At 41.4% G+C, this 23,554-nt stretch overlaps 2 protein-coding genes across 6 annotated transcripts; one reads left to right on the top strand and one right to left on the bottom strand.

The window, feature by feature from the left end:
• Positions 1 to 1,817: 1,817 nt before the first annotated feature.
• On the top strand, positions 1,818 to 9,579 carry dcun1d4 (DCN1, defective in cullin neddylation 1, domain containing 4 (S. cerevisiae)). 5 transcript variants are annotated; one of them, XM_039811462.1, is made up of 11 exons: positions 1,818 to 1,907; positions 3,260 to 3,330; positions 3,444 to 3,483; positions 3,700 to 3,787; positions 4,030 to 4,118; positions 4,269 to 4,339; positions 5,366 to 5,457; positions 5,602 to 5,710; positions 6,182 to 6,286; positions 6,448 to 6,550; positions 7,477 to 9,579. In XM_039811462.1, exons 1-11 carry the CDS (start codon positions 1,889 to 1,891, stop codon positions 7,530 to 7,532), a joined length of 843 nt encoding a protein of 280 aa, XP_039667396.1. In that variant the 5' UTR covers positions 1,818 to 1,888; the 3' UTR covers positions 7,533 to 9,579. The 5 variants fall into 5 exon arrangements, with proteins under 5 accessions (XP_039667396.1, XP_039667400.1, XP_039667395.1 ...); XM_039811466.1 differs by having other exon boundaries at positions 1,907 to 2,033; XM_039811461.1 differs by lacking the exon at positions 1,818 to 1,907 and adding an exon at positions 2,040 to 3,007.
• Positions 9,580 to 10,015: 436 nt separating this feature from the next.
• Positions 10,016 to 23,441, bottom strand: LOC120564938. The gene is made up of 7 exons (XM_039810205.1): positions 23,288 to 23,441; positions 22,108 to 22,554; positions 19,842 to 20,011; positions 19,271 to 19,604; positions 16,954 to 17,103; positions 13,874 to 16,683; positions 10,016 to 13,465 (listed from the first exon to the last, which is right to left on the bottom strand). Exons 1-7 carry the CDS (start codon positions 23,439 to 23,441, stop codon positions 10,223 to 10,225), a joined length of 7,308 nt encoding a protein of 2,435 aa, XP_039666139.1. The 3' UTR covers positions 10,016 to 10,222.
• Between the last annotated feature and the right edge of the window lie 113 nt (positions 23,442 to 23,554).

The raw sequence follows: 23,554 nt of genomic DNA, 5'->3' as shown, positions 1-23,554 counted from the left end.
AGCACAGCAGGCGGTTTGCCCAGTTCCACCTTGAAGGTAAATATGAATTTACTGATAATGGTGGCATTCAGGGGGCTGGTCTTTTTCATAGACTTGGTCAACTTGTGTTACAAACTCTCAGTCAATGATTTAGTACAGTTTACTAGCCAACTAGTGGACCAGTTAAACAGAATCATATAGGCTTATTCATCTCATGTGTTACCAACATTAAAACAAAAAAATTAGGGACCAACAACAACAACAATGGGTAAAAAAAGAGAGCGTTCTCTGCGCTTCTGCAGACCACAACAATCCGGTGCAACCAAGGCAGGACAAAACTGTGTAAAGTAACAAAAAATTGCCGTTGCAACACAGATGGCTTCTTACTTGATAGTTTTATTTCTTAAGGTGCACAACAGTGACTAACGTTTCGATGTAAGGTTACATCTTCATCAGAGTCCTTGGAGAGAATGGGCCGAGAAGCCCTTAATAAGAATCATCGACAGGTGTGATTGTGCGTAAGAGGGGCGTTGGCTGCCTGAAGACACACCCATCTCAACCAAGGCGTTACACTCATTAATCGGTCATTAAAGGGCAAATGCCCACAAACAGGTCAAAAGTAATTAAAAACAATATTGATAGATAACAAACATAAAATGTTCACAATACTATGGGAATAAAAGTATATTCATCTTAAATACTATACTTTAACATACTTTGACATTAGAGAAAGCAATTTAAATTGAATTTCCTATGTTCCCACAGCCCTATGTTCCCACAGTCCTATGTTCCCACAGCCCAATGGTCTCACAGCCCTATGTTCCCACAGCCCAATGGTCTCACAGCCCTATGTTCACACATTTCTAAGAATTTGTTTTTCACTGAAAATTAGGCCCTATGTTAGGGTTAGGGTTACAGTAGTCCATTGCTACTGGATAATAGGTTGGGTATAATTGGCTACCAAATTGGGAGAAAGGGGGACAAAATCTGATACAAATTTATGAAAAAGGAAATGTACTAATTTTGGAAAAAAAAATCTTAGAAATGTTGGAACTGTGGGAACATGGGGCCTAATTTTGAAACAAATCTTAGAAATGTGGGAACATAGGGCTGTGGGAACACAGGGCCTAATTTTCTGTGAAAAAAAAAAACTATTCTTAGAAATGTTTCTAAGAATAGCACGCTCCCACAACAACAACAACGTAGCTGTATGTTGAATGTATCCGTTCGTTATGTCTAATAGTATTAGAATACCAAGGATTTCAAATCACCTGACAAGTAACGTTAGTGCTTACGGTTGCTAAACTTTATACGGTAACTGAAGCATTGGGACAGGACTTGTGCGCACATCAATCGACGTCTAATGACCGGTGACAACACGAGAACGGAGAAACTATGCGCTGCCGTCATTGATAGGGTACGGCTTTGATATATACCTAATAATAAGACATTTCACCATTAACGTTGCCAAACGCACCGCCGCTAACCTCCGCCAGGCTGACTTGACATTAGCATTAAACGAACCCATTCAACCCAAACGGCAGCGGCTTCTGGGAGGTCTACTTGTGACTAAATTGACCAATCAGATTCCATCGTGGGCTGGTTTCAGGCTTGCACGAGGAAATTCTGGTGATTGACGCGCTCATTAAAACCTCTAGACCAATGAATCACAGAGAAAGCGCAGCCCTGTTTGGGAACTCGGCCCAATCACATTTCTGTGTGGGAGGGGTCTATTTATTTTTCCTCCTTCTTGTGACATGACACCTTTAACAGCCAATCGCCAGGGACCAAAGGCGGAGACCGAACAGCCTCTGTTTCAATCATCGTCCGAGGGCGTGGTTTACGTTGACAAGACCCGCCTATTGGCCGGTCTCCGGACTTCCCACAGACAGTTGTATGTTTCATAAAAATGCACTCTGATGCGGCAAGTAAGTAGTAACGTTATAGAGGCTTTTCTGCATTCAGCTACGAACCTTCACAGCTGCTGCAGAGTTTATCGGAGAGAAGCAAGCAGACGCGTTGTGTTTCTACATCTACTTTTAGCCCGTGTTTCCGTAAGATTAGATGAGAACGTATGAATTCCGTGCTATTCGGGGCTCCCTTTGTATCTGCCAGTGTTGTCTTGGCCGACAACAAAGGATGGATAGCTGGTGTCATTTCAGTTGTTTTGGACATGCAGGGGGTTTAATTTGACCCACCAGTCTTGCTGGAGTTATTTTGTGTGTGTGTGGCGTTAGCGGTGCTCAGTTTAAAGCAGCCGACGTTAGTCAAATCCAGAAGGTTTTCGATGGTAATCGCTGCGTTGTGATGTTCATATTCATCATTACTGAGGATGCACTATGCGTTTCAACTCTAACTTGGGATCAACGCAATGCCATTGTAAATAGGTCAATTTTCTGGTCAACTGCGGACTATCACTATCACAGAGAATGAAAATTGTGACGCAGTTGTGTAAAACATCTTTCATTGCCTGCTGCAGCAGTGCTGTCGGGCTTTGCGGCACCTACATCAGCTGCTGCAAAACGTCTGCGCAATGGTTATGTGCCAGTAGGCATATGATGTTAGATTTTTTTTTAAGACAATATAAATGCATTCAATCAGTTGGGGTAAATGTTAAGGGGTAGAGGGGTCTGAAAGAAATAGTTGTTTTGTTAAGGCTTGGGAATTGTAGTTTAGTTTCCCCAACTAGAGCAGAGGTTTCTACGGCCTCTTTGAAGGAAATGGACTACAACACCCATACGCTCAACTCTCTAGATACTTTGTAAACTCTGTGCAAGTTGCGCGTCTGCACACAATTTTAGGTATGCAGCTAGTGCTATCTGCTCGGCAGTGTGTGTGTGTGTGTGTGTGTGGTTTTTTTTTGGTCTGGTTTTGGCCTCTAGAAATAAATGACAAGCATCGGGATTTGATGACAGCCTTTGAACGGGAATTCATAGATAACATTTGGCGACAAGGTAGCATGCATGATCAAATATGATCGAGTTTGCAATGCCTTTCGAGGAATGCAGAGAGTCACTCCCTCAATCGCGTGAGCTGTTTTTCTGTCGTTTCCTGAAAATGTAAAACCTTTTTTTAAAGTAGAAATCACACGAAAGTAAGTTGAGCATTGTAGAGTCTATCTTGGTTACTGGCAAAAAATAAAACCATAGGTTATGCTACGATGATGTCACCTTGTTTTCCTCTTGTACTTGTACCAAGCTTGTTAGTTTAATTAGGAGCAGAAGGTTGTGTGTTATGCCTTTTAATTTTTGACGTTATCTTTATTTTTTTGTGGAAATAGATTTACAGCTGAATTCCCACTTGACTACGCTGGCGAGCATCCATAAGATCCACCACACCTTGCACAGGCTGGTAAATACATATTGGTAGCTTGTGTACTATATATTATTTTAGGTGCGTGTTAGTAAGTGTGCACTGTGTACACATGTGTCCAACTCACGAGCATGTGGTATCTGTTTTGACAGAACCTGACAGAAGACGTTGGACAGGATAGCCACCCCTCAGGTAATCATGCAGCTGGTCCCTGTGTGTTTTGTAGTCCATGTAAAACACTGTCACCGCTGTCATCACTAGGACAGTCGTGCACAAAGCTGCTACCAAGACCATGTCTTTCTGCCGGGCTCTTTGAGAGTAGCATGTTCAGCAGGAGAAAATAAACATTATCCATGCATTGCTTATAAGAAAGCGCTCCTTCATTCTGTCTTCCACTTCCTTCCCTAGCTTGTTGCTCTAGAGCCATGCCTCCTAGGAAAAAGAGGAGACCCTCTGCTGGAGATGACATGTCAGCCAAGAAAAGTCGCCAGGACAGGTGTGACATCCCTCTGTTAAAGATAAAAAAGGCCACTTCAGTCTGTGTCAGTTAGCGCTTGATTATTGTGGCTTATTAAAGAGGAATGTGTCTGAAAAGTCTTTATTTTGCAGGTAGGAAAGCCATAATAGAAAAAAAGCATTTTTAAAAAAAAAAAATCACATTGACTACTTTTGCAATTCTGTACCACACTTGCAGTGTTACTGCTGAGCTTGTGACTAAAACTTCTTTTTCATCTGCAGCGTTTTCAGAAAACATGAAACACCACAAATCCGGGAGGAGGAGACATTTTCCAGTAAAAGATGCTTGGAGTGGTTCTATGAATATGCAGGTGAAGTTTTAGATTTTAACGTATTGTGGCAGCAATCGCTCCACTCGCATCATTGTACATTCTTGGTTCATTAGCATTTGACCACTGATCAGTGACGCAGGCTTTGAAATGAATGTTACATGTGGCTTCACACTTGGCTGTCTAAAATAGGTTGTGATGACGTGGTGGGTCCAGAGGGCATGGAGAAGTTCTGCGAGGACATTGGAGTGGAGCCAGAGAATGTAAGCAGATTTCTTGCATTTTTGGTTACATCGGTTTTGTCGCAGTTTGGTCGCTTTTCTATCTCTGGTCCCCAGTCAAACAAAGCAAGTCATTTGGACACCCTTTTGCTGTGTTATGTGATGGGCATTTCTCATGATTTGATGTTTAATACAAATGAACAGTTAGCATAATAATAATGACGATGATGATGATGATGATGATGATGATGAAAAATTAATAATTTAGTTATTCAGTTTTCATCACTGTAGCATATTGGAAAAACACAAATTATTGAGTTTTGAGAATTTTAAAATTTTTAAGAATGCCTGTTTTGTATATAAGGCAATACATCATCGAGCACCACCCCCACTGAATGACTTCTTTCAAAGAATTGAGAGTGGTGGTGGTACAAGGGCCTCCTCCAAAGGGGACTGTGTAATACCTTTTTAGGCGCACCACATTTGGACAAACTGTTTTGTCAGTAAAGGGAAATAAATATTGGATTAGCCTACCCCCCACAATAAGGGACCGTCCCACATACATCAATTTTAAAACTCATTTAAAAATCAGGCTTTTAGAAAACCAAAGCTGTACTCACTTTTAACTGACTCACACATTTCATTATGTGTGACATTTACATGTTCTGTTGTATTTTGTCTGGACTGTTAGTGTTTGTCTTGCCTCTCAAATTATGAGGGTGTTGCATGTTTGTTACTGTTTTTATGTTTTATCTGCCTGGGGACAATAGATGAAAACTAGATAATGTTGCTAACTCTAGCATATTTACATTGTGTACTTGTACTGATGTCCATTAATATGCACTGTCCCTATCTAAATAAACAAATAAAAAATTCACAAAAATGCACAAGCCCAATTTCACTTTTAAGTCACTACTTATTTATACCCATTCTTTATTTCAAGGGTTATTAGGGTAAGTTGTTGTCTGATTTTGACATGTAATAGACTTGTCATTTCAGTTGATAGATTGACTCATCTTCTATTTAAGGATGTCTGTAGCTCTAAAGGGTGTTTGTGTCTGTGCCCAGGTCGTGATGCTGGTTCTTGCTTGGAAGCTGGATGCCCAGAGTATGGGATATTTCACTCTCCAGGAGTGGCTTAGAGGCATGGGCCTACTACAGTATGTCATCTCCCTATTTTTAGCTGTTGTATTTTTGCATGCTATTTTCAAGATTGTGGATTGATTGTATTTTCTCTCTCTAGTCCTGTCTTTATAGAGTGCCCTTGGTATTCGGTAGGTCTAACACTTCTCTGTCGTTGTCAGGTGCGACTCCACAGAGAGGCTGAGGAACTCGCTCGACTACCTGAGATCTGTCCTAAGCGACGGCACCAGTTTTAAGCTCATTTATAGATATGCCTTTGATTTTGCTCGGGTGAGTCAAGCCAAGTCTTTTCTGCAAACGTGCTCCCATACACAGCGTTCTAAAACAATTCAGTTCATGTGAATAGTGAAGTTCCTGTAGGAAACCGTTGTTTGCTAAGTGCGCCTGATTGACATTCTTATAATGTCTTATTCAAGCCAGTGTTCACAACAATCTTGATGTTTTGAGGTCAAGATCATTTTCCAGTTTGACTTGGATTGGGAAAGCACTTATCAAGCGTGTAGCCTATTTACATAGCCTGTCTTGATTTGAAGGAAAGCAACTCACTCTGTTATGGTGAATGAATACATGTTGCAGTGACTGTGATAACAGTGTTATATTTTATTCTCAGTAACAGAGTTACAGTGTCTGTGTATTGGGCTAAAGTTGCTGATAATTATGTTGCTAGACTGCTCCTCTGTTTAAAGTGTGGTTGACATTTTGCATTGATTTCATGAAGCTGTGGGTGTTTTGATTGGACAGGAAAAGGATCAGAGGAGTTTGGACTTGAACACAGCCAAGTGCATGCTGGGACTTCTTCTGGGAAAGACGTGGCCTCTGTTCCCTGTGTTTAATCAGTTTCTAGAAGTAAGCGTCACAAATGTCCTCTACAACATTTTACCAAATCAAAGATGTCCCATACAGTAGTTGTATATAATACGATTGTTTCAATTCCCGTTTGGCCTTAACAGGGGTTGTTGAAACTAACAGGTTGTTGTACTGTAAACTGTTTGTTTACTATTCCTCAGCAATCCAAGTACAAAGTCATCAACAAAGACCAATGGTGCAATGTTTTAGAGTTCAGCAGGACAATCAACCTGGACCTCAGTAACTACGATGAGGATGGTGCCTGTAAGTGAACGCATATCTACACATAAACGTGACAACAGTGCTTCATGTGAATGTTAAAGGAACACGCCGACTTATTGTGACTTTATCTCATTCCCCGTATCCCCCAGAGTTAGATAAGTCCATACATACCCTTCTCATCTCCGTGTGTGTTGTAACTCTGTCTGACGGCCCCACCGGTAGCCTAGCTTAGCTCAGATCCTGGAGGTAACCAGCTCCATCTAGCCTAGCTTAGCACAGATCCTGGAGGTTACCGGCTTCATCTAGCCTAGCTTAGCACAGATCCTGGAGGTAACCGGCTTCATCTAGCCTAGCTTAGCACAGATCCTGGAGGTAACCGGCTCCATCTAGCCTAGCTTAGCACAGATCCTGGAGGTAACCGGATCCATCTAGTCTACTGCTCCTATTTACATGTTGTGATTTGTAGAGTCGCAGCGTGTACAAATAACAAGGTCACATGAGACACAGCCATCTTCTAACCGTATACATACTGGGAACTATATTCTCAGAAGGCGAAGCACTGCTACTTCTGCTGCTTGGGCGGAGTGATATGCTTGCAGCACCTGAGAAGCCCCAAGCAGAGGGTAGCAGTGCCTCGCCTTTCTGAGAATATAGTTCCCAGTTTATATACAGTTAGAAGATGGCTGTGTGCTTTGTCACTTACTGGGAGCAGTAGACTAGATGTAGCCGGTTACCTCCAGGATCTATGCTAAGCTAGGCTAGCGGTGGGGCCGTCAGACAGTTATAACACACATGGAGATGAGAAGGGTATGTATGGACTTATCTAACTCTGGGGGATACGGGGAATAAGACAAAGTCCCAATAAGTCGCCGTGTTCCTTTTTTAATGTGAGTCTTAACACAAATATGTTTTTATTTTATTTTTTAAAATCTTTTGCTCTCTTTTTTTTTTTTTTTTTTTTTTATCAGGGCCAGTTTTGTTGGACGAGTTTGTGGAATGGTACAAGGAAAGACAGATGTCATAGGTGCAGAGCGAAATGGAAGAAAAAAAAAATACAACTGTGACAATGACGACTATGAGAATCAACAACCAATATGTACAACAATACAAATATGGTAAAGCAGTGACTGTGGGTGCTTCCTGGTAGAGGAGGGGTTCTGTGGGTGGGCTAGGGGTGGGGGCACTGGGTTTGCAGCCTGGGTGCATGCTGCCCAGAGCGCGGAGGCGGAGGGCTGCCATTGTGGAGTAGTGTTCCCTACCGAAGTTGCATAGTGGGCAAGCTTGCAGCAATCCCCAGTGGCGTTGCTCTCTCTCACTGTGACATGTCATATTGCTGTCTGTGTTAGGATAGCATGGTATCATACGTGGATGATGGAAGCAAAATGGTATTGGTAGGAGAACCACTCCTCACCCTTGTCTTCAGCACAGAGAACCCAACAGTGACCATTCATGCATTATGTCTGAGTCTTAACAGGGTCACTTTGACCCGGGCACCTTTCAATATTGTATGTCTGTGCAATGAACTTGACGAGCTTTTCTGGACATATGGCACTAACTATCGTTTTTCATATTTTGAGTTGGATAGGAGTTCTTCAAGAAGCACACTGTGTCAAAATGGTTTATCGCAGGTTTCTGGTGCCTGCGTTGTTTACTATTGATTTGTGCCAGTGATTCCTCTTCAGTTTTTGTTCCTTCCTGCTGTTTTGCTCAAGCTAATGCTAACAGTTTGCTAACCCCGCAAAGGCTTTAGACCTCATAACACCAAACGAATCAGCATTGCTGCTTACTAACTCTTATTACAGTACAGCGGTGAGCCACTAGTGCTCTGATCAGCATTTATTGGTCCGATAACCGATTTTATGTATCTACGTTGTGTAGGTAAGAGTATTATTGTGCCTCAAAACATGGAAGTCACTTTGTTTATCCCACACACAAACATACCAACAAACCCAAATGTACACACACACACACATACACATATGCTCATGCACACACAGACACACTGAGTGATCAGGGATTACTTCAGGATAATTTCAGACTGTTTGGGCTATGTTATAAGTTGACATAGAGCTTGTTGGTGTCCATTTTGTCTTGATATGTGGCATCTGTTTTGTCCTCCTTAGTCCCCTGAAAGTTTCAAGTCTCCTCTTACTAGTAGCATCTCTCCCAACACTGACCGTGTTAATATAAGTACAGTGGAAGACCAGTGGCCCTCTCAGGACGAGGTCCTTAAGGCTTGAGTAGAAAGGTAGGTTTGCTGAAAGCATTGCTTTGTACCACCCGTAGGATCTAATCAAAACAATGGACACTGACGGTTTGGAACTGTGATGATGCTATGCTGTTCTTTTTTTGCCTAGTATAATGTTCTTGTAACACATGTATACATTTTTGTCTTTGGCTGTGGTGTAATGCTGAATCGTCAGATTTAATATTTGCATGCATGCTCCAACAGAGCCTTTTGTGAATGGATGAGATTTTTTTGAAAACATTTTTCAAAAGCGTTTTTATTTTTGCGCAAGAATTTGTGCAAGTGTTTTGTGCTTAATTTGATATTCACGATCATGTTGTTAATTCTGATGAAACATGATTGTGTCTATTAAGACCTGGAACACACCTGTAACCTCACGGTGGAGCAGGAGTTCCCTCCTGCATTTACCCCATCTCACACATGCTAAAATGTTTTAGGTAGCTGCAGCCAGTATACAGGATCTAATTTTATTTATTTACTCGGTCATGACACACAAAACACACATTTGAAATTTGTTGTAAAGATTAAATACATCAGCTCTCGTGTCATTGAAATCCCCTGCAGCTAAAATTATATGAAAGCCTCAACATTTTCATTACAATGTATCAACCATCAGCATCACATCTATGATTGAGGTAGTTGTTGGATTGCTTACCAAATACTGTGTAGAGATCAATGTTTTAGTGTTCTCCCATGACAATGCAGGAGGATGAACAGCCTTGTCCCGACTGTATATATGTATGTAAACTATGTAAGTGTCTTTATGTCTGTTTTCACTATAACCTATGTCTATATACATAAATAAAAAAGGTTTATTAACTTACTGGCTTATATTTGGGCTCTCACATTAATAGTTTATCCATGACAAAAGAAAGTACTGTCAGTAATACTGTCATTATTTATTTACTTATTTCTACAAATGAAGGCTCTGCATTATATTCTTCAGCGATAGTTTTATTAAGGTCTCTTAAGTATATACATGACCATTAGGATATGGATTCGCATTGCAAAATTGATTACACGGCGACCTCTTTGTGATGATTTAAAAAAAAGTGATTTACAGAAATAAGGCGAATTTGAAAAATACTTTATGATGCCTTCTATTACTGCACTCAACTACAACAGTTCTACACAAACTCATATTTACATTTTATTTCAAGCCTAAGACTTGTAAAGTTGAATATACTTCACAATATTTGCATCATACACTGGCCAATTTAAGATCATACAATGCCAATCATATGCTTGTTTTTGTCAGTGTTAAGGGTGCAGTGACTTTTTTTTATTTTTATCAAACTTCACTAATGTTCACGTTTCAAGAGTCAAAATAAACTTCCGAGTTTTGTGGCGCAAGAGAAGAAGGGTTGTATTCCTCTGCGTTTCTGCTCTGTTGCAGATAGGATCTGGTCCCTTCCAACACTTGTGTCCTACTGCTCTGTAGAGACCTCCCTCCCATGTAAGCCCTACTACTCATATGGTGGTGGTGTTGCTGGAATAGGAGGTGGAGCCCCCTGCGGCAGTTCAATACCTCCAATGTCATGCCTCCTGTAGCGGGGAATATCATACAACAAATCTGTAGCTCTTCTCTCATCTGCTGAAGTAGAGGAAATATGTAATGGTGTTGGTGGCTGTTTGGCCAGGGGCTTGATGTCCTTCTCAGACCTGCGATAGTTAAAACTTGTGACACTTTGTGGATCATGATAATCCAAAACCGGAGATCCACCCTTATCTAAATTTTCATCCAATGGTTCCCACTTTCGTCTCAACGATGACATGGCTTTTAGGGCACTGAGGCCTTTTCTTTCACTCCTTTCCTCAGCTCTGCTGGATGCAAGAGAAACACTGTTGCAACTAAGAGACGAGTGCATCAGTGTCACATCTGCTCTTCCTCGGTCTTGTATTGTGTGATCACTTTCAATACTGGAGGAGTCAGGTTGGGGAAGTTCTGGCTCTGCAGATGAAGCATGCTGTGGAGACGATGAGCCCACGTCCAGATGTCTCCTAGGACTGGGGATGGAAACGTCAGACAGCTGACGACCGACGCCAATCCACCTTATCTCGGGTGGCAGGTCCACACCCGTGGTGTAGTTGGGCTGCTCAATCCTTTTCTTTACTACATCGTTAAAGTTCATACTGGGAACTCTCTCTGGGGCAAGAGATGCATTTCTGTCTCCCACACTATGGAATGGACCTTCTTGTGCAACGGTTAGCATTTCAGCACCCATATGTATTTGTTTTGTCTGGTCAATAGTTTGACCCTTGCCACTGGGGTAGATAGAATTATTTGGTGGTGATGAAGCTTTCATAATTATACGCTTATATGTGATTAGAGAGTCATCATCTGTTATTCCTGACATGTTTGATGCATGTCTGCTTTGGTTTGCGGTGCATCCTGTCACCTTATTTTCGCTCTCGCTGCAGGAAGATGGGGAATCACTTTGCTCTGGTAATGGTGCCTTGACATCCAGACGCCTCTTAACACGTGGGACACCAAGACTCAGGTCAGGACCACTGTGGTCTATTGTCTCATCCTCACTATTGCTGCTGGATGATTCCCTTTGTAACGGTGCTCTGATATCCAAAGCCCTCCTGATATGTGGGATATTGGTGAGACTCTGAGATGATTCTGTGTGTATGATTCCTTGCATTCCAACCCCCCTTCTCTTTCGCCTTATCCTGCTGCTTTTACCCCCAGTCTCACTTTCACTGCTGGAAGAGGAGGGGGAGTCAGGTGGAGGTGATGAGGGCAGATGTGGTGGTTTATCTGTATGCGATGAGATTTCAAGACGCTTTCTGAAGCGGGAGACACCCAAATTCATCGTGGCCCACCGTGACTGAAGTTCTGGGTTTATCTCTGGTGTGTCACTTCTTGTCCCCCCCCCCACTTCTTCTTTAATAACTGTATACTTTTCTAATTTGATATTGTAGTCTGTCTTTGGACTGCGAGAAATGTGGGTCTTCGGCAATCTAATAAACTCCTTCTGAGTAGCCTCTGACATGTCAGGCAATTTTCTCCCTGGTTGATAACTTGTAATCCCCACATCAGTTCTGTCCTTATCAACTTTCACAGGTAGGTTTGTTGTCCCACCTTCACTCTTATTACTGCTGGAAGATGACTCAGATGGGGGTGAACATATCTTGATATTCAGGCGCCTTTTGACATAGAGGGCACTGCTGAGATCCAGTCTAGGCCATCTTGAATCTGGTTCGACTGTTGTTGGGGGGTATCTCAAATTTTCCAAACCCTCCTCTTGCTCAGTTGAGCTGTTTGATAACTGACCATGACTAATTTTGATAGCTTCATCTGTCTTTCTTTCCACTGTGTGATTCATGCTACCACCAATTAATATTGAATCGGGAGGTGGTGATGGGGCTTTGATGTCTAAACGCCTCTTGATGCGAGTTATATTACCAAGCTCTAGGACAGGCCACTGTGTTTCTGGATCATGACTTACTATTTGGGATTCTTGAAACAGATGCCCTGCACTCCCTACTACCCCTGGCCTCTCTTTCTTTGTGTGGTGTGTTGTTTCATCTTCACTGTCACTACTAGAAGATGAATCACAAGCTGGTGAAGGTGCTTTAATATCTAGACGCCTTTTGATGCGTGTAGTATGCTCAAGATCAAGGGCAGGCCAGTGTGTTTGTGGGTCATAACTTACAGTTTGAGATACTTTACTTGGAAGCCTTGCCATGTTCATCTGTCCTTGCTCCTGTTTCTTAATGTGGATTGTTGTTTCATCTTGACTGCCACTACTAGAAGATAAATCAGGAGGTGGCGATGGTGCTTTGATATCTAGACGCCTCTTGATTTGGGGAATATGCTTAAGATCAAGGGCAGGCCACCTTGTGTCTGGATCATGACTTCCTGTTTGAGATTCTTGAAATGCAAGTCCTGCAATGTCCACCTTCCCAGGCCTCTCTGTGTGGTGTGTTGTTTCATCATCACTGTCACTACTAGAAGATGAATCAGAAGCTGGTGATGGTGCTTTGATATCAAGACGCCTCTTGATGCGTGTAGTATGCTCAAGATCAAGGGCAGGCCAGTGTGTTTGTGTGTCATAATTTACAGTTTGAGAGACTTTACTTGGAAGCCTTGTCATGTTCATCTGTCCTTGCTCCTGTTTCTTAATGTGGATTGTTGTTTCATCTTCACTGCCACTACTAGAAGATAAATCAGGTGATGGTGCTTTGATATCTAGACGCCTCTTGATGCGCATTATATGCTCAAGATCAAGGGCATGCCACCTTGTGTCTGGACCAGCACCTACTGTTTGAGATTCTCGAAATGGAAGTCCTGCAATGTCCACCTTCCCAGGCCTCTCTCTGTGGTGTGTTGTTTCATCTTCACTGCCACTACCAGAAGATAAATCAGGAGGTGGTGATGGTGCTTTGATATCTAGACGCCTCTTGATTTGAGGAATATGCTTAAGATCAAGGGCAGGCCACCTTGTGTCTGGATCATGACTTCCTGTTTGAGATTCTTGAAATGCAAGTCCTGAAATGTCCACCTTCCCAGGCCTCTCTGTGTGGTGTGTTGTTTCATCTTCACTGTCACTACTAGAAGATGAATCAGAAGCTGGTGAAGGTGCTTTGATATCTAGACGCCTCTTGATGCGCATGGTATGCTCAAGATCAAGGAGAGGCCAGGGTGTTTGTGTGTTATTATAAGTTACAGTTTGAGAGACTTTACTTGGAAGCCTTGCCATGTTCATCTGTCCTTGCTCCTGTTTCTTAATGTGGATTGTTGTTTCATCCTCACTGCCACTACTAGAAGATAAATCAGGAGGTGGTGATGGTGCTTTGATATCTAGATGCCTCTTGATTTGAGGAATATGCTTAAGATCAAGGGCAGGCCACCTTGTGTCTGGATCATGACTTCCTCTTTGAGATTCTTGAAATGCAAGTCCTGAAATGCCCACCTTCCCAGGCCTCTCTGTGTGGTGTGTTGTTTCATCCTCACTGTCACTACTAGAAGATGAATCAGAAGCTGGTGATGGTGCTTTGATATCAAGACGCCTCTTGATGCATGTAGTATGCACAGGATTAATGGCAGGCCAGTGTGTTTGTGGGTCATAACTTACAGTTTGAGATACTTTACTTGGAAGCCTTGCCATGTTCATCTGTCCTTGCTCCTGTTTCTTAATGTGGATTGTTGTTTCATCCTCACTGCCACTACTAGAAGATAAATCAGGAGGTGGCGATGGTGCTTTGATATCTAGACGCCTTTTGATGCGCGTGGTATGCTCAAGATCAAGGAGAGGCCAGTGTGTTTGTGTGTTAGTATAATTTACAGTTTGAGATACTTTACTTGGAAGCCTTGCCATGTTCATCTGTCCTTGCTCCTGTTTCTTAATGTGGATTGTTGTTTCATCATCACTGCCACTACTAGAAGATAAATCAGGAGGTGGCGATGGTGCTTTGATATCTAGATGCCTCTTGATTTGAGGAATATGCTTAAGATCAAGGGCAGGCCACCTTGTGTCTGGACCAGCACTTACTGTTTGAGATTCTCGAAATGGAAGTCCTGCAATGCCCACCTTCCCAGGCCTCTCTGTGTGGTGTGTTGTTTCATCCTCACTGTCACTACTAGAAGATGAATCAGAAGCTGGTGAAGGTGCTTTGATATCAAGACGCCTCTTGATGCGTGTAGTATGCTCAGGATTAAGGGCAGGCCAGTGTGTTTGTGGGTCATAACTTACAGTTTGAGAGACTTTACTTGGAAGCCTTGCCATGTTCATCCGTCCTTGCTCCGGTTTCTTAATGTGGATTGTTGTTTCATCTTCACCGCCACTACTAGAAGATAAATCAGGTGATGGTGCTTTTATATCTAGACGCCTCTTGATGCGCATTGTATGCTCAACATCAAGGGCATGCCACCTTGTGTCTGGACCAGCACCTACTGTTTGAGATTCTCGAAATGGAAGTCCTGCAATGTCCACCTTCCCAGGCCTCTCTCTGTGGTGTGTTGTTTCATCCTCACTGCCACTACCAGAAGATAAATCAGGAGGTGGTGATGGTGCTTTGATATCTAGACGCCTCTTGATTTGAGGAATATGCTTAAGATCAAGGGCAGGCCACCTTGTGTCTGGATCATGACTTCCTGTTTGAAATTCTTGAAATGAAAGTCCTGCAATGTCCACCTTCCCAGGCCTCTCTGTGTGGTGTGATGTTTCATCTTCACTGTCACTACTAGAAGATGAATCAGGAGGTGGCGATGGTGCTTTGATATCTAGACGCCTCTTGATTTGAGGAATATGCTTAAGATCAAGGGCAGGCCACCTTGTGTCTGGACCAGCACTTACTGTTTGAGATTCTCGAAATGGAAGTCCTGCAATGTCCACCTTCCCAGGCCTGTCTTTCTCTGTGTGGTGTGTTGTTTCATCATCACTGTCACTACTAGAAGATGAATCAGAAGCTGGTGATGGTGCTTTGATATCAAGACGCCTCTTGATGCGTGTAGTATGCTCAGGATTAATGGCAGGCCAGTGTGTTTGTGGGTCATAACTTACAGTTTGAGATACTTTACTTGGAAACCTTGCCATGTTCATCTGTCCTTGTTCCTGTTTCTTAATGTGAATTGTTGTTTCGTCTTCACTGTCACTACTGGAAGATAAATCAGGAGGTGGTGCTTTGATATCAAGACGTCTGTTGATGCGAGGAATATGCTCAAGATTAAGGGCAGGCCACCTTGTGTCTGGATCATGACTTCCTGTTTGAGATTCTTGAAATGGAAGTCCCGCAATGTCCACCTTCCCAGGCCTCTTTGTGTGGTATGTTGTTTCATCCTCACTGTCACCACTAGATGATGAGTCAGAGTCAGTTGATTGTGCTTTGATATCTAGACGCCTCTTGATGCGTATAGTATGCTCAAGATCTAGGGCAGGCCATTGCGGTTGTGGATGATCCAAACGTACATTTTGAGATACTCCAATTGGAAACATTGTCATTTGCGTCTCACCTTGCTTTTGCACGTGGTCCATTGTGTCCTTTGCACTTGCACCACTAGAAGAAGAATAAGTAGGTGGTGATGGGGCACGCCTCTTGATGGGAGTAGCATGGCCAAGATCTTGAGCAGGACATTGTGGCTTTATGGCATCATTCCTTTCTATATCTTCCTCCTCTTTGTCTGAGTTCACAATGTATTGTGTAACCTCATCCTCACTGACAAATGAGATAGAGCTGGACATATCATCAGTCTTCTGCTTATCAGTAGTGGGTGCCACAATGAATTTTGAATCATTAAAAGAACCACACACACTGCTGGACCGTGAGGATGTGCTTCGAACAGAATCGCTAAATTCAAACTGTTCTTCATTGTCCTGCTCCAGATCACAGTATGTTAGGTTGGTGTTATTTACATGTGGTGACCAATCTGCAAAGGGCTCTGAAGAAAATCCAGGAAGTTCTCTTGTGCCCTCTTCTTTTCTAGCTGTCGAGGCATCAGCTCTCTGCTGAACAGAGTCCTCTGCCAGCTGACGAGACATGGGTGTTAAGTGGTCTCCTCGAGTCATTTTGTCTTCATTAAATATTTTATCAGATAGTGAAGAATCTGAGCAAGAAGACAATCTTCTCTTATCCAGCTCAACAGGGTCTGGGATGTGTTCAAACTCTATTTTGTGTGTGCGGCCTGCTTCAATGCCACCAGACAGGTCCATGCCATCTCTCTGGTTCATCTCTAGACTACTCCGTCGTGAACTGTTTTCACTTCCTGAATATCCAGCTGTATTTGTATCCTTCTCAGCCTCAGCTGCTTCACATTCAAACACTGCATCATTATTGTTGCTTTCCAGATTGGGTATGGTATCATAATATTGTACATTGCCGTCTTCTACAGTGCTAAATGTGACTCTCCTTTCTCTGTGAGTTCCCACGTGTTCTGGTTCCTCATCATTATAGTAGGCCTCATTCTCATACTGTCTTTGTTCTACAGATGAGACAGAGTTGGTTTCAGTAGATCTTTTCTTCTTGGTGACCCTTCTCCAAAGTAAATCAATAAAAGGTCTTGCTAGGACTCCTAGGATAAAGGCTACCAGAAACGTGATCAAAACAGACAAACACACAGCCAGAGTCAAGTTAGGCTGTGCAGCTCTCCGATTCCTTTCTTGACCTATCCTATTTGGGGTGCCTTGTGGGATTATTTGTCGGCTGGTTCTTGGTAAACTTCTAGTTTTTCTTCTTGCACCTCCTATTTTACTGATTTGAAGACTGAAAACAGACAAAATGTTGTGTTCTTTTGACACACACACATAAAGTCCTGTGTCTCTCTCTGTGATGTCACTGATGAGCAGACCAGCCTGAGGTTGGCTCACAGACGCTTGACCACTGGGCATCCACCACACTGAATCTACAACAGAGACAACATTAACATGCAGTTAGACTGACTTACATTGTTATACATGTAAGTTATATATGTAAGTTACACACACACACACACATATATACATACATACTATACATATACTATATATATATATATATATATATATATACATATATATATATATATATATATATATATATATTAGGGCTGTCAAAATTAACGCGTTAATATTTGCGTTAATTTTTAATATTTAACTCGTTAAAAAAATTAACAAAATTAACGCAGCTGTGTTTGTTACTTTATGTGGCCGCTGAGAAACGTATACGTCTCCATAAGAGCAGGCGCGCTACTCTAGGAGGGACTTACCTGATTGAAGTAGGCCTACGGGCCAGTCAAGAGTTAAACATGGACCAGTAAGATCCCAAAAGAGAAAAGAGATGATGTGTTAGAATCCAGAAATGAATGAGCACGGGCTATAAACGGGACCGAGTACTAGTTCCGACATGTTGTCTCGTCAGGAGAGAGGCGCCACCGGTAAGCTGTTGTTTCGCTACATAGAGCGCGGTTTAAGTTTGATTTGTCTGTTGCGCGACTGCTGTGCTGCCGATATGTACGACGATTTGTTTGTCTTGATAACTGTTACGTTGGTCACGCTGGTAAAACCTTATTTGCAGTCTGATGTTTAACGCTGTCGACTCGATAGTATCCTTGACTATATTCCAGTAAATGTTTGAAATTGGTGCGTCTCACTGTCACACAAGCTACTTCCTGGTCGAGGTGCTGGAAGGGAAATGTAGTCAATCGCTTTACATTGGTAATGGATTGCTGTGCACAGCGTCGCTATCTAAAACTACACTCACTGTTTTCACTTTAGGCCAACATACACCTTTGTGGTTTTGGGTTTCTGGTTTAATGTGTAACATTGATATTGATATTGATGTGCATTTCTGTGTTTTAGATATATTTGCTTTGCTTAGTCATTCAGATTAAACACTATGTATATTATAATATTTATGATATTAAGTACTGCCTAGATTGTAATTTATATATATATATATATATATACACATTTGTATATTATTCAGAATATGGTATATTAGGTATGTGGCTAATATTGGGGGTGGTGACAAAAATCTGCTCTCAAGTCGGACAGTTTCTAGCCGTTTCAGCAGGACTAAGTAAGCCAAATTGTTGCTGCTGTTGTTCTGAAAGATATTAAACATTCTGAACTTAGCAGAACCTTTCCTTGTTTGTTTTCTCTTCATATTTTTAAAGTTAAGTGATTTAGCATTATTTAAATATCCATTACTACAAGCTTCAGTCTCAATTTAAAAATGCGATTAATCGCGATTAACTACAGCAAATTGTGCGATTAATTAGTTAATTTTTTTTAATCGATTGACAGCCCTAATATATATATATACACACACACACACACACACACACACACACACACACACACACACACACACACACACACACACACACACACACACACACTAGGGCTGTCAATCGATTAAAATATTTAATCGCAATTAATTGCATGATTGTCCATAGTTGACTCGCAATAGATCGCAAATTAATCACACCTTTTTTTATCTATTGTAAATGTACTTTTTCAAGTTTTTAATGCACTTTTCAACATGGAAGCGTTCAAATATGTTTGCTTTATGCAAATTTTTATTATTACTGCAACAATCCATAACAATGACAAATACTGTCTAGAATATTCTCCAGAATAACCCAAAGTTACTGTATGTTCAAAAAATTACCCAGTGGCAAGTGGGAGGAGGGTTCTCTGCATCAGCCGTATGCATGGCCAGCAAGTGGTATTTGAAACTTGACGTACTTCGGTGGTAACTCAATTCACATCGACACTATATGCAAATAACTTTAGTCTTGTCGAGAGAACCATCTGGAAGGGCTTTGAAAAAGAACTTGCCATTCAAAAGACTATTTATCCATTTCTGCTCGCGGAGGTTTGTTTCTGCTAGCCATCCACAGCGTTACTGCTGCATCGTTTCCTGATTTCCCAAACTACGTAGAGGACCGAGGCCCAAATCACATAACGTGTGTGTGTTAATCGTGAGTTAAATGATTGGCATTAAAAGGAATTTGCGTCAACTCGTTATTATCGCGTTCATTTTGACAGCCCTAATCTATATGTAATTTACCCCTTTTTGACTGTTACCTTGTGTAGAGCAAGACAGCAGTATCTCAGAGCCACTATAGACGGTCACATCTTGGTGAAGCTCTGGCCCTTTTTCAGTACCAAAACAGTTCAGGTCATCCTCCTCCAACTGTAGCAGGTCTCTGCCTGAGAGGATGGAGGGGGAAGCACACACCATGCTCCAGGACTGCAGGCCTCTGCTGCTGTCATAGGCCAGCCACCTTCTTAGACTGCGCATACTGCAATCACACTGCCACCTGTTTCCTCCCAGCCTCACATCCGTCCCAATGTTATGCAGAGAAAGGTAGATCAGAGGATGGAGGCTGGTCAACATGTTGAAGCTCAGATCAAGGACCTGTGAAGGGGGCACAATTTGGACATACAGTATAATTTGACACATTTAGTGTGATTGCTAAAATAATTAAATGAAAAGTTTTCTAATTAAAAGCTATATTATATTTTAATAGGAAAATACTTTTCTGAAAATTACCCATGAACAAAACAAATTGTGGGATCACTGAGTTTAATGTTGGAATACGGAGTACTTTGTGTATGTTTTCAATAAATTTGATTTAAAAAAAATCTGTGTTACCTGGAGCTGGGCTAAATCCTGGAACATCTGTGGATGGAGGCTTGTGATGAGGTTATGTCGTAGGTGTAGCTCTTTTAGCTGTCGAAGGTGGCTAAGCTCCCCTGGTCGTAGAGTTGAGATCCTGTTGAAGGAGAGCTGCAGAACCTGTACGGACTTGCTACCTTCCAGCCCTGTATGACAGAAAACAAGAGCTGTAATTGAAAGTCAACAATAATGACGATGGGGTGGCTTCTGAAGGGAGCAAAGAGGTTTTCTATGATACCAACAGTTGGTCTGTTATTTGGTTTCTCAGTCCTGTACTGCTTTACATTCTTCACTGTGATTTGCAAGGTCACATTATTTTAACTATGAAGGTGATTTGTTGGCAGTACTGCAGTTCTTTTAATTCTGAAATCAAATAAGATCAACTACAGACTTCTCTCTCTCTTTCCGGACTAGATAGTGAATAGTGTAGAATGTCCAAATCAATGAACACCCCTTCCCTAGAACATGAATCCAAATTCTTTTGGCTTATTTTCACTGTGAACCCACTTAACAATATGACTAACTAAGGATTAAGAATCTTTCTGTGGTGCTCATTCCTTGCTTTCTCCTCCTTTTCACTAGCCTGAGACAATCTCCCTGAGACTGCTGGGCTGAAATAAGGCACTGTGGGTATGTGCTTCATTAGAGAGGCACTGAGGGTGCTGTGAGCTGAATACCAAATGGGAAAGAAGTGTATAACTGTCAACACAGCTCTTGCTAAGTAAATGGGCTGTCCACACATGCCTTTAAAGAAACCAGAGTGAATGCATTTCTTTGAAACACACATATGTTCATGTGAGCAGCAGCAATTCAAGAAATAAGAAAAACAAGATGCAGGGGGAACTGACTGTAAAAGTTGTACTGCATGTTTACACCTTTCTTTAAAGCCACTGGAATGCCAATAAAAACTGACCGGCTGAAGGTTGTAGTGTCATTATCTTGGGAGGTTTAATAATTTCTAAATGGAGCAAAGTACTAAAGATAAAGAATATCAATGACGGGTTTGTTTATATGCGAGAATTAAATGAACATACACTGTATGACAATAACAGCAACGCACACAGCACACACTTATGTTACCATACAGACAAATTAGTAGACCCTAACCCCCCTTTTTAGGTGGAATTTGGTAAACAATATGCCAACAAGGTGGCCTTACCTTTCAGGTCTGACTCATGGACATTTCTCAACAACACTCCAGAGGGCAATTAAAGGTGTGCATAGTGTTGACTGTAGAACTTATCATGTATCAAGTATCAGATGCATAATCTTTAATCACCCACACCTTTTAAAAAAAAAAAATTCATGTGTAATTTATGTGATTTGTGAGATGGTAAATGGGACAGGAAATAACCCCAAACAAGTTCTGCTGCACAAAGTCATCTTTTTGCCCCTAATATTTGCTTTGTTTGTGAAATATTGGCCAGTTTTACTTTTAAGGCCTAGGACATTTATTCAGATGACACAATCTGTCATACAGTATCCACAGAAGATATCATAAAACCACTCACATTGCACTTCTGTTCTTCACAAACACACACACACACACACACAGACAAGTGTGGGTTTCATCTCCTGTTTCTACACCTAAGACATACGACGGTACACACCCAGACAATAGACATCTCATGTAACTATTTAGACTTTGAACTTGTTGGGTGTGGTCTATAAGTCATTATAAGATACTACGCACTATTGTGAACACTGTACTGTACTAAATTAAAGTATGTAGTGTGACTCCTATCTGTTGGCAATTCCATTAATGTTAGTGGCTAATCGTTTAAGATTGTGTGAGTTTTGTGTGTTATGTGTAGGATGATTCAATTTTACAGCTTTTCATACAGTACATCTGTTGGTAAGTAACTTAAGTATTAAGTATCCATTACTGCGTTATTTTATAATCATATTCCCTTACATTTCTGAGGGAAATTTCTTTTATTTCACTATATCTGTTGAATGGCGATTTCAGACTAAGATTCTGCATACAAAACATGATATATATATATATATATATATATATATATATATATATATATTATATATATGTATATATATATTAAAAGCAATTAAATTAGGTCCACCTTGACCAACTACAGCATTTAATATTACAATTAAACATTAACAGTGGAAATTCTGCCTAATGAGTACTTTTACTTTGCCAAAGAAAGATGAAAAGTACTGCTGTTCATGTGCTGGGACAGATTTTTATATAAGGGTGTATTACCATATTACACTGACTCACCCTGTGGGAGTTCCTCTAGCTGATTCCTCTCAACAGATAGCAGCTGCAGGGTGGGGGCCCAAGACACACATCCCAGTCTTCTCGAAAGTCTGAAACGACGTAGAGGTCTACCTCTGACATAACGGCTTCCAATGTTTCTCTCAATGCAGAGGGACAAGTGTGTGATACTGTTGTTTCCCAGCAATACACTCTTGAGGTTATGATGTGGCCGGTCGAGCGTTACAGTGTCAAGGAGGTTATGGGACAAGTCTAGCTCAGTGACGGAGTCTCGGATGTGTTGCGGCACCAAGGAAAGGCCAGAGGAGGAACAGTTCAACAGGGGAGCTTTCTGACAGCTGCAGGACTCAGGACAGGGAGGACGTAGAGAGGAGCAATGGAGGCCAGAGGAGACGAGGAGCAGCACAGCAGCCAGGGACGGCCCCTGTGCCACTGCCATCACAACCTGTCCTGAGAGTACACATAGATCATAAATGACAGTTCAGAGATTCACTCAAATAGTAAAAATCAATAAATCCAATGCTATAAGACCAAATGCAAAACATAGATCACTCATCACAGTAACATATTAACTTCAATTAAAATAGGTCACCTCAGCACCTCTGTTGGGCCACTCAGATACTTATTCTGGATATACTTGAGAATTTCTGTGTACGTTCAGTCATTGCCATGTTGAAAAGTATATTTCTACCGGAGTCTAATCTTCCTCCATTTTACACTGATGAAGTTCAGGGTGTTCCTTTGGACTTTTTCTAATGCTTGATTTATTCATTTGCAAAATGTCACTTAACCATTATGGGTTATACTATTTATGGGTTGTACTTTGTGCGCATGTAGTGAAACACTAACATAATAACTTCTTATGATTACCTTTTTGTTCTATCTATCGGACATTATTAGCATTATACACACCTGTCCTGAGAGTACAGATAGGTCATAATGGATGACAGTTCAGAAATTCACTCAAAAAGTAAAAATAAGATATTTTTTACTAATGGGATATGTTTTATGAAAGACAGACAGTTTTGTATAATCATATACTAAAAATCATTAAATCCAATGCTATAAGACCAAACGCAAAACTTATATTACTCATCACTGTAACATATTAACTTAAATTAAAAGAGGTCCATGATGTACAATAATAAAAACAGCACATTAAGTAAATAAATATCAAACTCACCTTTGTGTCCACTCTTTGCCAATGTGACAGGAAAACTGGTGACTGGTCTTTTCACACCCAGTGTATTAACTGACAGGCTCCGGCAGTTCTGATCAAAGTCTGAAGAGTATTTTGCTGCGTTGAGCTTAACCAGCACCCACCCTAAAGATGCCATTCTGTGATTCATTCAAACATTTACATGTCTGGTTAATGTCTTACTCAGATTGTTTTCCTCTTTACGTATGATCGATTACTATGATGCTGAAGATTTATGGCAAGGAGAGCCAT

This window comes from Perca fluviatilis, chromosome 9 (assembly GCF_010015445.1).
Source record: "Perca fluviatilis chromosome 9, GENO_Pfluv_1.0, whole genome shotgun sequence".
NCBI classification, from domain to species: Eukaryota; Metazoa; Chordata; class Actinopteri; order Perciformes; family Percidae; genus Perca; species Perca fluviatilis.
The sequence above is the reverse complement of the archived record's forward strand: the minus strand, read 5'-3'. Positions and strand labels throughout refer to the sequence as shown.